The 14,427-nt window shown below is 40.1% G+C and overlaps 1 protein-coding gene across 4 annotated transcripts in view; it reads right to left on the bottom strand.

Moving 5' to 3' along the window:
- GRIK1 (glutamate ionotropic receptor kainate type subunit 1) overlaps positions 1-14,427 on the bottom strand; it is a 421,057-nt gene that overhangs the window by 48,051 nt on the left and 358,579 nt on the right. For 2 of the 4 annotated variants that reach the window (XM_037826101.1, XM_037825939.1), the window contains exons 8-10: positions 8,668-8,775; positions 6,388-6,432; positions 1,203-1,316 (exon numbers count right to left, since the gene is read on the bottom strand). In XM_037826101.1, the coding sequence (XP_037682029.1) occupies positions 1,203-1,316; positions 6,388-6,432; positions 8,668-8,775 (267 nt within the window). The remainder of the gene's footprint in view (positions 1-1,202; positions 1,317-6,387; positions 6,433-8,667; positions 8,776-14,427) is intronic. The other 2 variants (XM_037826175.1, XM_037826017.1) reach the window with 1 other exon arrangement.

The raw sequence follows: 14,427 nt of genomic DNA, 5'->3' as shown, positions 1-14,427 counted from the left end.
AAGGGAGAGCTAATTCTGCTTATTCCTTGAATGCCCTATCCACTTAATACTATTATTTTCTCATCTCTCAGCTAAATTTCATCTCAATTTCACTTTTCACTTATTATCTATATATTTTCTTTCCTTTCCTTCAGCATGTCTTATTCTGATAACCATTCCAATGCCTACTTTTATCATTGGACCCCTTTTCTTATTTGAAATTACCTTAAATCTCAGATCTGATTATTCTCTACTCCTCCACTTACATAATAAATCCCCTATTATTTATTTATTTATTATGTAAGTGTACTTTTATACACTTACATCATAAGTGTCCTTATTATGAATAATGAGCATTTTCCCTTTACTACCATGCGTCTATAACCTTGTTAATTCTCGGCTTTGCCAAATGAAAGTTCATTATATTTTGTAAAATTACAGTAGCTATTCTACTACTGGTACATCCTTTATGTTTAGGCTCTTCCTCAAACCAGCTGCTAGTTGGGTCATTCAAATAGTCCTGTATTTCTGTGAGATCTTTGCAGAGAAAGTATTAGAATAAACAACCTCCAGATGTATAATACTGGATGGATATATGAGTCAAGGTTTCAACAGGAATCATGAGGGACCCTTACCTGGGTTTTTGGAGAACCATTAGCAAAGAGGCTATTTACAGAGGTGTGGGCAGGGCAAAGGGAGCCAGTGGTGGGAGGAGGTGGAGAGGAGTTACCAGCTTCCTGAGATGAAGCTGGAAGGGAGGAAAGAATGCTCTGGGATCCCAGCAAGAGCTGGATCTTGGAAGTGGGGTCATCAACAGGACAGGAGCTGTGGTCCTAGAAGGACAGAAGCCCTGACAGAACCATTGGGTTGCAGTAGGGAGGAGGCAGGGGGAGATATGCCCTCACTTCTCTTTCTTTCACTTCTCTTGTCTTTTGCCAGAGTCTCCCCTTGGTTGAAACCATCCAGCAGCAGGGATGCCAGGTAGACCAGCCAGGTGGGGATAGGAAGTAGGGCAGAGCAGGACTGAGAAGGGATTGGAGGTGGGGCATCTCCAGAAAAATGTTGGGAAGTTTATAATGCAATCTTATTATAATTATATACATACATATGAGTTTCACGTCTCAATTAAAAATAGACATTTGCAGACAGAGTTGCTGGCATGAAAAAGACAATCAACATAGGAGTCTGGATAAGATGCTCAGGATTCCATGCAGCTGACTTACCAGAATGGTGGTGACAATGAGTGTACGGTTGGCCAATGAATCGGTGATGTTGTTGGATCTGTCTTTGTTGCCATCTGTCATGTTAAGCCCACTGTTGGAGTTCCAAATCCCAATCTATACAGAACACAGTACATCAGAGGCTGCTGGCTGTCAGTACCAGCATTTACTCTAAAGAGAGGCTCCTGTCTACATCAGGAATGGGCACAGAAGCTCACAGTCTGGGAAAAGGCCACCAGGACACCACAGAGGAAGCTACTAAATGTGGGAAAATGAAACAATGGAAAAATGAGTGCTTAGATGGAACAGGGACAATTTGTACTATTTGGGACTGGACGTGGGGTAGGTCTTTTTGTTTTTAATTTCTTAAGCTCATTGTTCTTTTCTAAATTAGGAATTCTTCATTGAGTATCAGATTTTTTTTCGAACTTATATATTTTTGAGCACCTACTTATGCACCAGAAACTATTCTAGTTATTGGTGGACCTAGACATGAGCAAAACAGATGAAAATTCCTGCCCTTTTGGAGCTTATAGTCTATTGACATGAACCTTATGCTGTCAAAGTTAAATCATCAATGCCTTTCAAGTGTATAAAGAATGGGATGGCTTGAGTAGGGTGCATTGTGGAGATACTGGGCATAGAAAAGGGAAAGGTAAAAGGACTAAAAGTGTAATGAGCAGTAGACTGAGTTCTGGAGCTCTCTTGATTGGGGAGCCAATACTACACCCTGGTAGGGCTCTGTTCACACCTCTGTCATAGTAACTAGCATCCTTTGCTCTTACCATCTATTTACCTGTCTTGTCCATCCACTTGACCATGACCTCCTTCCATGAGGGTGCTCTCTTTTATTGGTCATTGATCTTTCTATCATAGAACCAGCCATGGTGATTGGTATTCAGGGAAGCCTATTGCTTTTTTAAAAAAATAATGACCCATAATTTTCCCTAGTGGTCAAGTCACTCCTGGATTATTAGGCTGTGTAGAAGTATATTGATTTGCTTAGCCCCTGGTGGATTATTAGGCTGTGTAGAAGTATACTGATTTGCTTAGCCCCTGGGGAAACCCAGGAGAAGAGTCTTGGGGACTCTAGCTATTTGTCTGAAGCATTTCCTTAGGAAACCCATTACTTGCTGGGCTGGTGAGATAGATTGGCAGGTTTTCTTCAGTGCTAGGCAGATCCAGGAGCTGTGGGACCTTGGACGAGACGCTAATCTTTCTGGCCCTTGCTTCTCTAACTGTAAATTACTTTATAGGGATATTGAGAAGCTCAAATGACCTTCTGATGCTTGTGAAAGTATAAATTTTAAGAGACATCCAAATGTCTGCCCTAGTGATTATCTTCGTCAAGCTTGCCCTGTTGTAAAAGAACTTGGAGTTATCAGTGATTATTTTTTTTAAATTCAGAAGCTGTTAAGGGACAGAAGATCTGGAAAACAGAGGTAGTTTAGGGATGCTAACATTTGGACATACTCTGGGATGGATAGGTGGTAGGCCTCTGCTTGATCTGTAAATACATTCTCCCAATGGGAGGACGTTTGGGGAGCTGGACAGAGGATGAGTTTTGCAGATAGACTTTTGTCCAGATCCTCTGCTTTGCCAGATACCAGTAGTGTGGTCTGCAGTAACTTAATTACTTCTGCTGTGCCTCAATTTCCTCATCAGCAAAATGGAGACAATAGGGCTTTTCTGATGATTAAGTAGATTGTTAGGTTCCTTCCTTCTTTCCTTTTCTAGTTCTTTACTTGATTTACTGCTGAAGTTCAGTAGCTGGAAATTCATTTAGGTTGACAAGTATCCATTTTAGAAACTTAAATGCTTTGAGGACATTTCAAGAGCTATCCTACAGTCATATATTAGTGTCACTGTTTTTTTCCCCCTATACTTAATTAAGGTTAGTTGAAAAAATCAATTGGAATAATAAAGGAGACCCGTTCTAGGTAGAATGTGTTACTTGCTGGGGTTAGAGGCTAGGGATAGTTTCTGCATTTGAAAGTATTGAGATTCTGTCTGAAGAAAGGGTACCAGAGGTAGGATTAGGGTACAGGACAGCTCCCTAAATAATCATGCAGCATTTACAGAATCTGACATGATTGCTATCACTTAGAATGCGCGCAATACATGTCTGTTGTTTGAAGATCCTTCAGTTTTCTTTGGTTTGCTTTAAACTCAGGAATGGCGACAACATTTCATTCTGTCTTTTCAGCTCCCACCCTTTCTTTCACTTTTTTTTAGAGTCAGGGATCCTTGCTTCTAGAAAACGTAAGTCGAGCTAAACACATCTGAAAGCCTATTGGTTTTCATCCAAAGCTATGCTTTAGGTTGTGAACAATTGATTTCTAAATCTATGAAGACCAGGTTTAAATTGGGCCCTGGCTGTACTTCTAATTAAACCTTGACTTAAGCACTGGGGAGAATAGAACTTCATTTTTAATTAAATATTGAAAGGTGAAGAAAAGAACTGTGTTTGTAGCCAACTCATTAAGTAGTGGAACGTGTTCTCTTTAACTCATTATCTGTTAAGTATGTGTGTATGTTTAAATGAAATGTACTAAGATTTGAAAATGGCAGTGGTCAATGATCTCTCAATATCATACCCTTCTAAGAAACACTCAAAAGTGTAGACAAATATACCCCACAGCTTGACATCTGGCTTTTATTTCTTTTACTATTCCCACTCTAAGTGCGGAAGGTAAGAGAGTATTGCTACCACACGTCCAATCCACTGAGTCACAGAGTCCCATTCAATGTGAACTTCACTCTCTAAAATGAGAAAAGCGAGAATATCTGCACAACAGAAACTCCATTAAACCTGGACTAAAGGAATTCCAAAATAAAGTAAGGCTATTTCCAGGAAGTAGATAACATACCTACTCAATTTTAATCACCTCAGCCTTCTGTTGCCAAACCTATTAATCAGCAAAATGTTAGTGTTTTACTTTTTAAAAATCTAAGTAGTCAACTAATTTTACTAATTTTAATTGAAGTAAACGAGCACAGTGTCAGCAGATGAATCTCTGTCTCTGAAGAAGTAAGTTCCTGTGATTCACATGTGTTGGGAGGATGGGTGCAGGCTACCAGATGCTTAGACATTTGGCATTTCTCTCCTATACTGTGGCCTTGGAGGAGTGCCTCCAGGGAGCAGAACCTCAATTTTCAAACTGCATAGTGAGAGCAGACAGCAGTAATTTACCAGCGAGAAGTGGTGCAGGGTGGATCAATTATTCGTGGGGAGAAACATTCAAAAGCTAAATTGTGTGGTCCTGTCTTCTTTTACTTTGTAAGCACGCATGAAGGAGCAGCTATTTATTATCTAGGACAACTGAGAGAAGCATTTGAAAACGAGTGCCCAAGTGATGTTAAGCAAACTTTTAGAAACACACGATGCAGCAAGAGGATGTTTGGAAAACGACTAGTGTTTATCTTCCAAATCTAAAGAGTAATTCACATAAATTCAATATCCAAAATTGCTGAGTGAAATAACTATATACCTAGGACAAAAACTAAAAGTGTATCTGTTTCCAGTATCAGGAGCCTTATCAGCACGTATTTTAGTGAAGGGTTTCGTAAAGATGGCCACAGCCATCTTTTGGAACGGAGGTCAGGTGAACTATTCTGATCTAAGAAAGTTCAGGGAGCTGGGGAGCTTTCGGAAATTAAATGTGATGGATGGGAACCCTTCTCTTTTCACATAGAACCTTTTAGGAAAGTATATTGTGTTTCCTGGGCCTGAATAGGCCTTGTGAGCTAGCCGTCAGCTTACTGTGGGGAAGGGTTACGACACGGAATAGCACACCATAGGGTGTGCAAAATCACGATGTGGGAAATGCTGGGTTATCAGGAAGGAAAGAGCTAGAGGCATAAAGGCAAGAAGGAGGGAGACCGAGAAGGTACATCTGTGGAAAGCGAAGGTAGATTATTGTGGCTTAGTGACAAATGAAGGACATTGCCCTCCCCTGTGGTGTAATTTCAGAGCTTGGGTTTCATTCCCTAGGATATTTGGTTTGAATTAATTCAACATTGCATAAAGTGCCGGGAACCTCAAACCGGATTAGTGTAATAAGCTGTTTTCTGGGTGCCAGTTCGGTTCATCTATTTATCAACAATGAGGAAACTGGAATCGTCTTCTGTGTACCTTCAGTTGCCTGGTTCATTAAGATTAAATAAAGGTTATTAAACCTGCATTTTTTAGATTTAAAGGAGGAAAATTTTGAGCTCTTCTACTAAGTACTACCAAGGGGAGAAAAGCTTTTTGGCCACAGGAAGAAACTGTTCACACTTTCTGTGGCTTAGCTGATAATTTGAAAGATGACAGTGGACCTGACAAAATTGTTCAAGTTGAACAACCTGAAGTAATTGAAGGTCCAACCATCAATCTGTGGATATTTTAGCAAGTATTTTTAGAAAGAGAGAAAGAAAGAGAGAAAAAGAGAGGCAGAGAGAATGAAAAACAAGTTTTGCCTATTGCTGGGCTACTTTCCTGATCCAAATGTTTTCAAAGTCTCACATTTGCTTACTTAAATTTGTGCAAATTTGTTGGCAACACAATACTGCACAATAAACTATGAAGTAGTGGGCGTTATAATTTACACGATAATTTATTTTCCTTCCAAGTTCTTTAATGATTCTGTCCTCTGGAAACTGTGGTTCTAAAACAAATTGTGAGACAGTATGCTCTGACAAAGATTTCACCCAAAACAAAGATAACTCAGAAGGAAAGGGAATTTCTGAAAATGGCTCCTGTTTTGCTGTTGACATTGAAGGAGATGTCCTAGCGTTATGAGGCCTTAGCCCATCTGACTAGTCTGATGGATCAAATCTATTGCTGTTCTCATTCCCCTTAGGGAGCACATTTAGTGATTTGAGAGGGAATATAAATGGGTCATTGTCTCCTTTTGTTGCAGTTACCTACTTTCAGTGCTAACAAGGTCTGGTTCTGTCTGGGAGAAACAAAAATAATCTAGATGGAGATATTTAATCCATCATTATTTAATCCATTGCAAACCTGTTTTCAATTCTCTGGTAATGTTGTTGAGAGAGAACATATTCAATCACCCCCCTTCTCCCTTTACGTAGAAAATCACTTCTAAACTACAAATGGAGATCTACTGGTCCAGCAAAATTGAAAAGTTGCAAGATTTTTCTTTCACATTCCCCATCCCACCCCCTGGGTTCCTGCAGTACAAACCTTCTTCCACACTTTATATAAGTGTTTAGATACTTCGCCAGCAGCCTTCGTTTTCAGAGGGAAAAATAAAAATAGCACTTAATTAAAACAAAGCATAGAACCCAAAATGTACCATGGTGTGTTAGTGCTAATAGAGCGACATTCCATGCCCACTATTTGGGATCTTGCATCTTAATTCGAACTCAAGCCTGACATAGGTATAGTAAAGAGACACACCACACACTTGGGGCAGGCATAAGTGGCTTCTACTTGGTGGTAAAATGTGCTTCTAACTTTTTCTTTCATACCACCAAAAATAATAATAATAATGAATCAAAGCTCTTTTGAATATGTGCGGCTATGTTGCTGAGTTAAAGGGTTTCCACCATGTCCTTAAGAAAACCTGTTCAAGGCATTCATAACTAAAGTTAAATACATACACACACACACACACACACACACACACACCCACCCACCCAGGTACATCTGTATGTTCAACATATGTATATAATAACATATACACACACACATATATATCTTTTAAGCTAGAGGAAGAAAGCATGTTCAACGACTTTTCTTTGATTATGGGCTTCCAGGCAGTAGAAACTTGAGTGAAAGTGAGAAAATGGGCTTTTTATAGCAATTCCCCCCAAGGACTGCCTGAGAGGCTGACATGAAAAGATTGGGCATTTTCTCCCTTGACACCTGAGAGGTAGGTTGTTTCCCCCATTGCCCTAAGACTCAATCAGTCTTCTCAGGAACTGAGCCTCAGTCACCTGGAGAAAGAAAAGTTATTGCAAACAATGAAGACATAAGAAACAAAGGGAGAAAACACTTTCATTTAATTTGATTTTGCCCTTGATGGAAAAACACCAATAGAGTGTGCATAATATTGCAGTGTATAAATAGCTGTGAAAGCGTAACAATAGCTCCAGCTATTTCATCACCCATTTGAGCCAAAAAGATGTTTCCTTAACGACTTTTCTTCCCACTTCAATTCTGTACGTTAACAGGAGCAGAGAGGGGTCTGCATAGAGATGCAGACATTTTCATTAAAAAAAATTATAGGCTTTTAATCCATAACAAGTATTATTTTCTTTTCTTTTGTACCTTCCAGCCCAGATACCAACATTCCATTATGGACGATGGGTGGATGCTTTGTGCTCTGCCAGAGCATATTAAACCAACAGACAGGCAAATCAGAGTGAATAAGCAGCCCCAGTTAGGTAGAGAGAGAGAGAGGGCATTTTTGAAATGGGACACCTGCATGTATATTGTGTACTTTCAAAGCTGCAAACTAATTATTTTCCTCAAACATTTTGACATCAGTTGTTACCTTCTATTAATTCAGCCTAATTAATCTTTGTTTCAATTAATGATATTTGGGAGGAAGGGAAGTAGGGACTATTAAAAAAAAAAAAAAAAGAATGTGTCCCAGTTAACAAAAGCAACAAAACAGAAATGAAAAACCTCACCACATTTTAAAAATCAGCTTAACTATTTCAAATTAAGTCAACAATAGATTGTTCCCAAAGCCACTCTTTTGCATTAAGCATAGGGTCTTTTCCAGTACAGTGGAATAACATGTGGGATTATAGAGCTGTGATATCCAGACACATGTTTCAGGAGTTTCAAAATATTTTCCTTTAAGATTCTGGTGAGCAAAATCTTAAAACTCTAAATGTTAGTTTCATCTTAGCTGTGAATACCAACATTGATATAGTATACTAAGAAGCCACATTCTTTTATTATTATTATTGTTGTTATTATTTAAGTAAGTAGTTTATATTTGCATTACTTTATATAGTAACTAAAACAGAACTTTAGGTTTGAGAGATTGAGAATTACAACTAAAATAATCCTAAAAAATTTGTCCTTCTAAAATTAAGGATACAAAGTTAATGTACTCTAGTAAACCTTTTCCATCCTACTTTATTCTGTCCTCCTACCACTGATGTCAAAGTAGTGTGCAATTGAAATTAATTTTTGAGTAACTATTGTATGCCATTTCATTGAAAAACCATTGATGGCTTCTGATTTTCAGAGTCTGTACTTAATTTCTCAAAACCTTTGAGTAATGGGGATAATGATTCCCACTCATTAGTATTGCTATTAATAGTAAGTACAGTTCAAGAACTGAGCATGTCAACATCTACTTGAAGATGAGGGAGAGATCTCAAAAGCTAGATGTAAATGAACACACTGAAAAAATCACATTATCATTTTCTACTTGTGTGTGCCATTTTGCTAAAATGCTAGAGCACTGATCTTTATTTTATTTTATTTTCTCCAGGATGTTACCTTTTCAGTTCCTTCTTCTTTGAGGCTAATGATGTCCAGATCAAAATCCTTCCTTAAGCCATCGGTTTTATTGAAGGTGATACGTCCAGTCAAGCCATCCCACCGAGCCTGTGGGTGAAAGGAACATGGCATTACTGTATAACACTTATCATTTATAATCCCCAAACCTTCAAAATTGTAATACTGCAAATTCTTCATAGTATTCAATTATTCGGTTTCATCATGCTGTTATAAACCATTGCATTGGTTCAGTAATTCGATAGCAGAACACTTCACCATTTTATTAGCACTCATTTATTTTGTCAGCTCTAACATCTTAACAGCAGTCAAACCTGTTATAGTGGCAACCTAAATAGAGGCAGAGGGAGATTATGGGTATTATAGAAAGAACTACTGTAAAGTAGTCTGTTCATGGAGAAAACAAAGCCTTGGAAATCATAATATTCTAAGTTTACCAAGTCAATCTACATCCCCTTTAAGATTCTGCCAAGGAGAAGCAACATCACACCCCGTCTCATTTATTTTCTCTCCCTAAAAAGGGTATCATTCAATGATATATTGGAAATGTTCAGGGTGTTTGTGTTTTGAGTCTTCTAATGTCATGGGGGCATTTTATTAGTTTCCTATGGCTTCTGTAACAAATAGCCACAAACTAGAGCAATGTAGTGGAAAGAGCATGAGTTTTCTACAGAACTGAGTTTCAATCTCTGAAGAGTGACTTTATTTTTTTTATTTTTATTTTTTTAATCTTCATTTTATTGAGATACATTCACATACCACGCAGTCATACAAAACAAATCGTACATTCGATTGTTCACAGTACCATTACATAGTTGTACATTCATCACCTAAATCAATCCCTGACACCTTCATTAGCACACACACAAAAATAACAAGAATAATAATTAAAGTGAAAAAGAGCAATTGAAGTAAAAAAGAACACTGGGTACCTTTGTCTGTTTGTTTGTTTCCTTCCCCTATTTTTCTACTCATCCATCCATAAACTAGACAAAGTGGAGCGTGGTCCTTATGGCTTTCCCAAACCCATTGTCACCCCTCATAAGCTACATTTTTATACAATTGTCTTCGAGATTCATGGGTTCTGGGTTGTATTTTGATAGTTTCAGGTATCTACCACCAGCTACCCCAATTCTTTAGAACCTAAAAAGGTTGTCTAAATTGTGCATAAGAGTGCCCACCAGAGTGACCTCTCGGCTCCTTTTGGAATCTCTCTGCCACTGAAGCTTATTTCATTTCCTTTCACATCCCCCTTTTGGTCAAGAAGATGTTCTCCGTCCCACGATGCCGGGTCTACATTCCTCCCTGGGAGTCATATTCCACGTTGCCAGGGAGATTCACTCCCCTGGGTGTCTGATCCCACGTAGGGGGGAGGGCAGTGATTTCACCTTTCAAGTTGGCTTAGCTAGAGAGAGAGGGCCACATCTGAGCAACAAAGAGGCATTCGGGAGGAGGTTCTTAGGCACAATTATAGGGAGGTCTAGCCTCTCCTTTGCAGCAACAGTCTTCCCAAGGGTAAAACCTATGGTAGAGGGCTCAACCCATCAAACCACCAGTCCCCTATGTCTGTGGTCATGGTAGCAACTATTGAGGTGGGGTAGGCCAATACCCCTGCATTCTCCACAGGCTCCTCAAGGGGGTACTACATATTTTTTTCCTTTTTTTTTTTTTTTTTTTTAACTTTTCCTTCTTTTTTAAATCAACTGTATAAAAAAAAAAAATACGATAAAAGAACATTTCAAAGAGACCATAACAAGGGAGTAAGAAAAAGACAACTAACCTAAGATAACTCCTTTACTTCCAGCCTGTTCCTGCTTTACCCCAAGAAAGTTACCTAATATAGCAACATTTCTGTGAACTTGTTCCTACTATATCCATCAGAAATTAACAGACCATAGTCATTCCTGGGCATCCCCAGAACGTTAAATAGCTTATCAGTTCTTCTTGGATTATTGTTCTCCCTTCCTTAATTGCTCTCTATTGCTAGTTCCCCTACATTCTACATTATAAACCATTTGTTTTACATTTTTCAAAGTTCACATTAGTAGTAGCATATAATATTTCTCTTTTTGTGCCTGGCTTATTTCACTCAGCATTATGTCTTCAAGGTTCATCCATGTTGTCATATGTTTCATGAGATCGTTCCTTCTTACTGCCATGTAGTATTTCATCGTGTGTATATACCACATTTTATTTATCCACTCATCTGTTGAAGGACATTTGGGTTGTTTCCATCTCTTGGCAATTGTGAATAATGCTGCTATGAACATCGGCGTGCAGATATCTGTTCGTGTCACTGCTTTCCAATCTTCCGGTATATACCAAGAAGTGCAATTGCTGGATCGAATGGTAACTCTATATCTAGTTTTCTAAGGAACTGCCAGACTGACTTCCAGAGTGGCTGAACCATTATACAGTCCCACCAACAATGAATAAGAGTTCCAATTTCTCCACATCCTCTCCAGCATTTGTAGTTTCCTGTTTGTTTAATGGCAGCCACTCTAATTGGTGTTAGATGGTGTCTTAGTTTGCTAATGCTGCAGAATGCAAAACACCAGAGATGGATAGGCTTTTATAAAATGGGGGTTTATTTCGCTACACAGTTACAGTCTTAAGGCCACAAAGCATCCAAGGCAACACATCAGCAATCGGGTACCCTCACCGGAGGATGGCCAATGGCCTCCGGAAAACTTCTGTTAGCTAGGAAGGCAGCTGGCATCTGCTCCAAAGCTCTGGCCTCAAAACAGCTTTCTCCCAGGACGTTCCTCTCTAGCAAGCTTGCTCCTCTTCAAAACATCACTCCCAGCTGCACTCTCTTTCTTCCCCCCAAGTCAACTCATTTATATAGCTCCACCGATCAAAGCCCACCCCGAATGGGCGGGGCCATGCCTTCATGGGAACATCTCATCAGAATCATCTCCCACAGCTGGGTGGGGCACACTCCAAGCAAATCTAACCAACACCAAAACTTCTGCCCCACACAAGACTACAAAGATAATGGCATTTGGGGGACACAATACACTCAAACCGGCACACTCCACCCCCTGGAACCCAAAATGACATTATCTTTCCAAATACAAAATACATTCATTTCATCACAATATCACAAAAACTTAAATCATTTCAGTAACAAAAGTTAAGTACAAAATCCCATCAAAATCAATTTAGGCGTGGTCAGTCCCAAGGCACAATCTTTCTTTAGCTGTGGATCTGTGAACTTAGAACAAGTTATGTGCTCCCAATATACAAAGGACAGACATTCATAGGATAAACATTTCCATTGCCATAAGGAGAAACAGTAAGGAAAACAGGGTTAACAGGACCAAAACAGTTCCTAAAACCTGCAGGACAAACTCCAGTACATTTCAAAGTCCGAGAGTCATTTACAGAACAATGTTGCATTCTTGGGGCTTTAGAGAGCGGGAGCTTAACCCTTCCTAAGGGCCTTTTCGGCAGCCCTTTCCTCTCCAAATGCTTGGGTGAGTGCTCCAACATATCCACACATTGGGGAGACCACCTTCTTGGCCCCACCCTCCTCAAACATCGGGGCAGCTCCCGGATTCCCTTCCATCTCTGGGGCACACGCTCAACCCCTTCAGAACAGTGTGGTGGCAGCCAGGCTCTCCCCAATTCCCTGGGAATGTGCTCCAACCTCTTTGGGACCTGAGGTGGCAAAACTCTTCCAGAGCATCGAGGTGGAATGCCTGCCCTCGACCTCCAGGGCAAACTCACCCTTTCCATGCATGTGGGCTGCTCCGCTCTCCCAGCCCGAGACCTCTTGACTCCAGACCTCAACCTCCATGGCTCTGTCTTTGAAGAGATTTTTCCTTTAATTTTTTCCTTGTCTGTCTCCTCCAGTCCAGACCGGCAATGGCTCTGTCTATAAAGATCTCGCAAAAATTCTGTTGGCTTTGCATGAAGCATGCAGGGGTCAAAGCCATCAGACAATAGGACTTTCCACAAATCCTTTCTGCTTAACTCCTTTTCCAATCTTAGCTTGTACTGAAATGGTGGCTGGGTTCCATGTTTGGTTACATCCTCACGTTGGGCTGTAGCTTCTGGGATTCCACCCCCTGGAAGCCTGTAATTTTCCAAGCCATCAACTTCTGGTTTCTTTGAACCCAAGAGTTCAGTTCTAAGTTTATCTCTCTCTGCTCGCATTTTACTATAAGCTGCAAGGAGAAGCCAGGATACGTCCTCCACACTTAGTCTGGAGATCTCCTCAGCTAAGTATTCCAGGTTGTTGCTTCCAGATTCTTCCTTCCATCTGACACCAGGACTCAATTTTGCCAAATTCTGTGCCACTTTAAAACAAGGATCACCTTTCTTCCAGTTTGCAACAACACATTCATCATTTCTGCTCAAGTCCTCATCAGAAGTATCTTTAGAGTCCATATTTCCACAAACAGTCTCTTTAAAGCAGTTTTGGCCTTTTCTATCAAGCTCCTCACAACTCTTCCAGAAACTCCCCCTTATCCATTTAAAAAGCCATTCCAACATGTTTGGTATTTGCAAACTCAGCAGCAAAAGCACCCCAATTCTCTGGTACCAAAATCTGTCCTAGTTTGCTAATGCTGCAGAATGCAAAACACCAGAGATGGATAGGCTTTTATAAAATGGGGGTTTATTTCACTACACAGTTACAGTCTTAAGGCCACAAAGCATCCAAGGCAACACATCAGCAATCGGATACCCTCACCGGAGGATGGCCAATGGCCTCCAGAAAACCTCTGTTAGCTAGGAAGGCAGCTGGCATCTGCTCCAAAGCTCCGGCCTCAAAACAGCTTTCTCCCAGGACGTTCCTCTTTAGCAAGCTTGCTCCTCTTCAAAACATCACTCCCAGCTGCATTCTCTTTCTTCCCCCCAAGTCAACTCATTTATATAGCTCCACCGATCAAGGCCCACCCCGAATGGGCAGGGCCACGCCTTCATGGGAACATCTCATCAGAATCATCTCCCACAGCTGGGTGGGGCACACTCCAAGCAAATCTAACCAACACCAAAACTTCTGCCCCACACAAGACTACAAAGATAATGGCATTTGGGGGACACAATACACTCAAACCGGCACAGATGGTATCTCATTGTGGTCTTAATTTGCATCTCTCTAATAGCTAGTGAAGCTGAACATTTTTTCATGTGTTTCTTCGCCATTTGTATTTCCTCTTCAGAGAACTGTCTTTTCATATCTTTTGCCCATTTTATAATTGGGCTGTCTGTACTATTGTCATTGAGTTGTAGGATTTCTTTATATATGCAAGATATCAGTCTTTTGTCAGATACATGGTTTCCAAAAATTTTTTCCCATTGAGTTGGCTGCCTCTTTACCTTTTTGAGAAATTCCTTTGAGGTGCAGAAACTTCTAAGCTTGAGGATTTTTCTTTTGTTGCTTGTGCTTTGGGTGTAAAGTCTAGGAAGTGGCCGCCTAATACAAGGTCTTGAAGATGTTTTCCTACATTATCTTCTAGGAGTTTTATGGTACTTTCTTTTATATTGAGATCTTTTGTCCATTTTGAGCTAATTTTTGTGTAGGGTGCGAAGTAGGGGTCCTCTTTCATTCTTTTGGATATGGATATCCAACTCTCCCAGCCCCATTTGTTGAAAAGACCATTATGGCTCAGTTCAGTGACTTTGGGGGCCTTATCAAAGATCAGTCGGTCATAGATCTGGGGGTCTATCTCCGAATTCTCAATTCAATTCTGTTGATCTATATGTCTTTCTTTGTGCCAGTACCATGCTGTT

Source organism: Choloepus didactylus, chromosome 1 (assembly GCF_015220235.1).
Source record: "Choloepus didactylus isolate mChoDid1 chromosome 1, mChoDid1.pri, whole genome shotgun sequence".
Lineage (NCBI taxonomy): Eukaryota > Metazoa > Chordata > Mammalia > Pilosa > Megalonychidae > Choloepus > Choloepus didactylus.
This window is presented reverse-complemented; position numbering and strand designations above follow the sequence as displayed.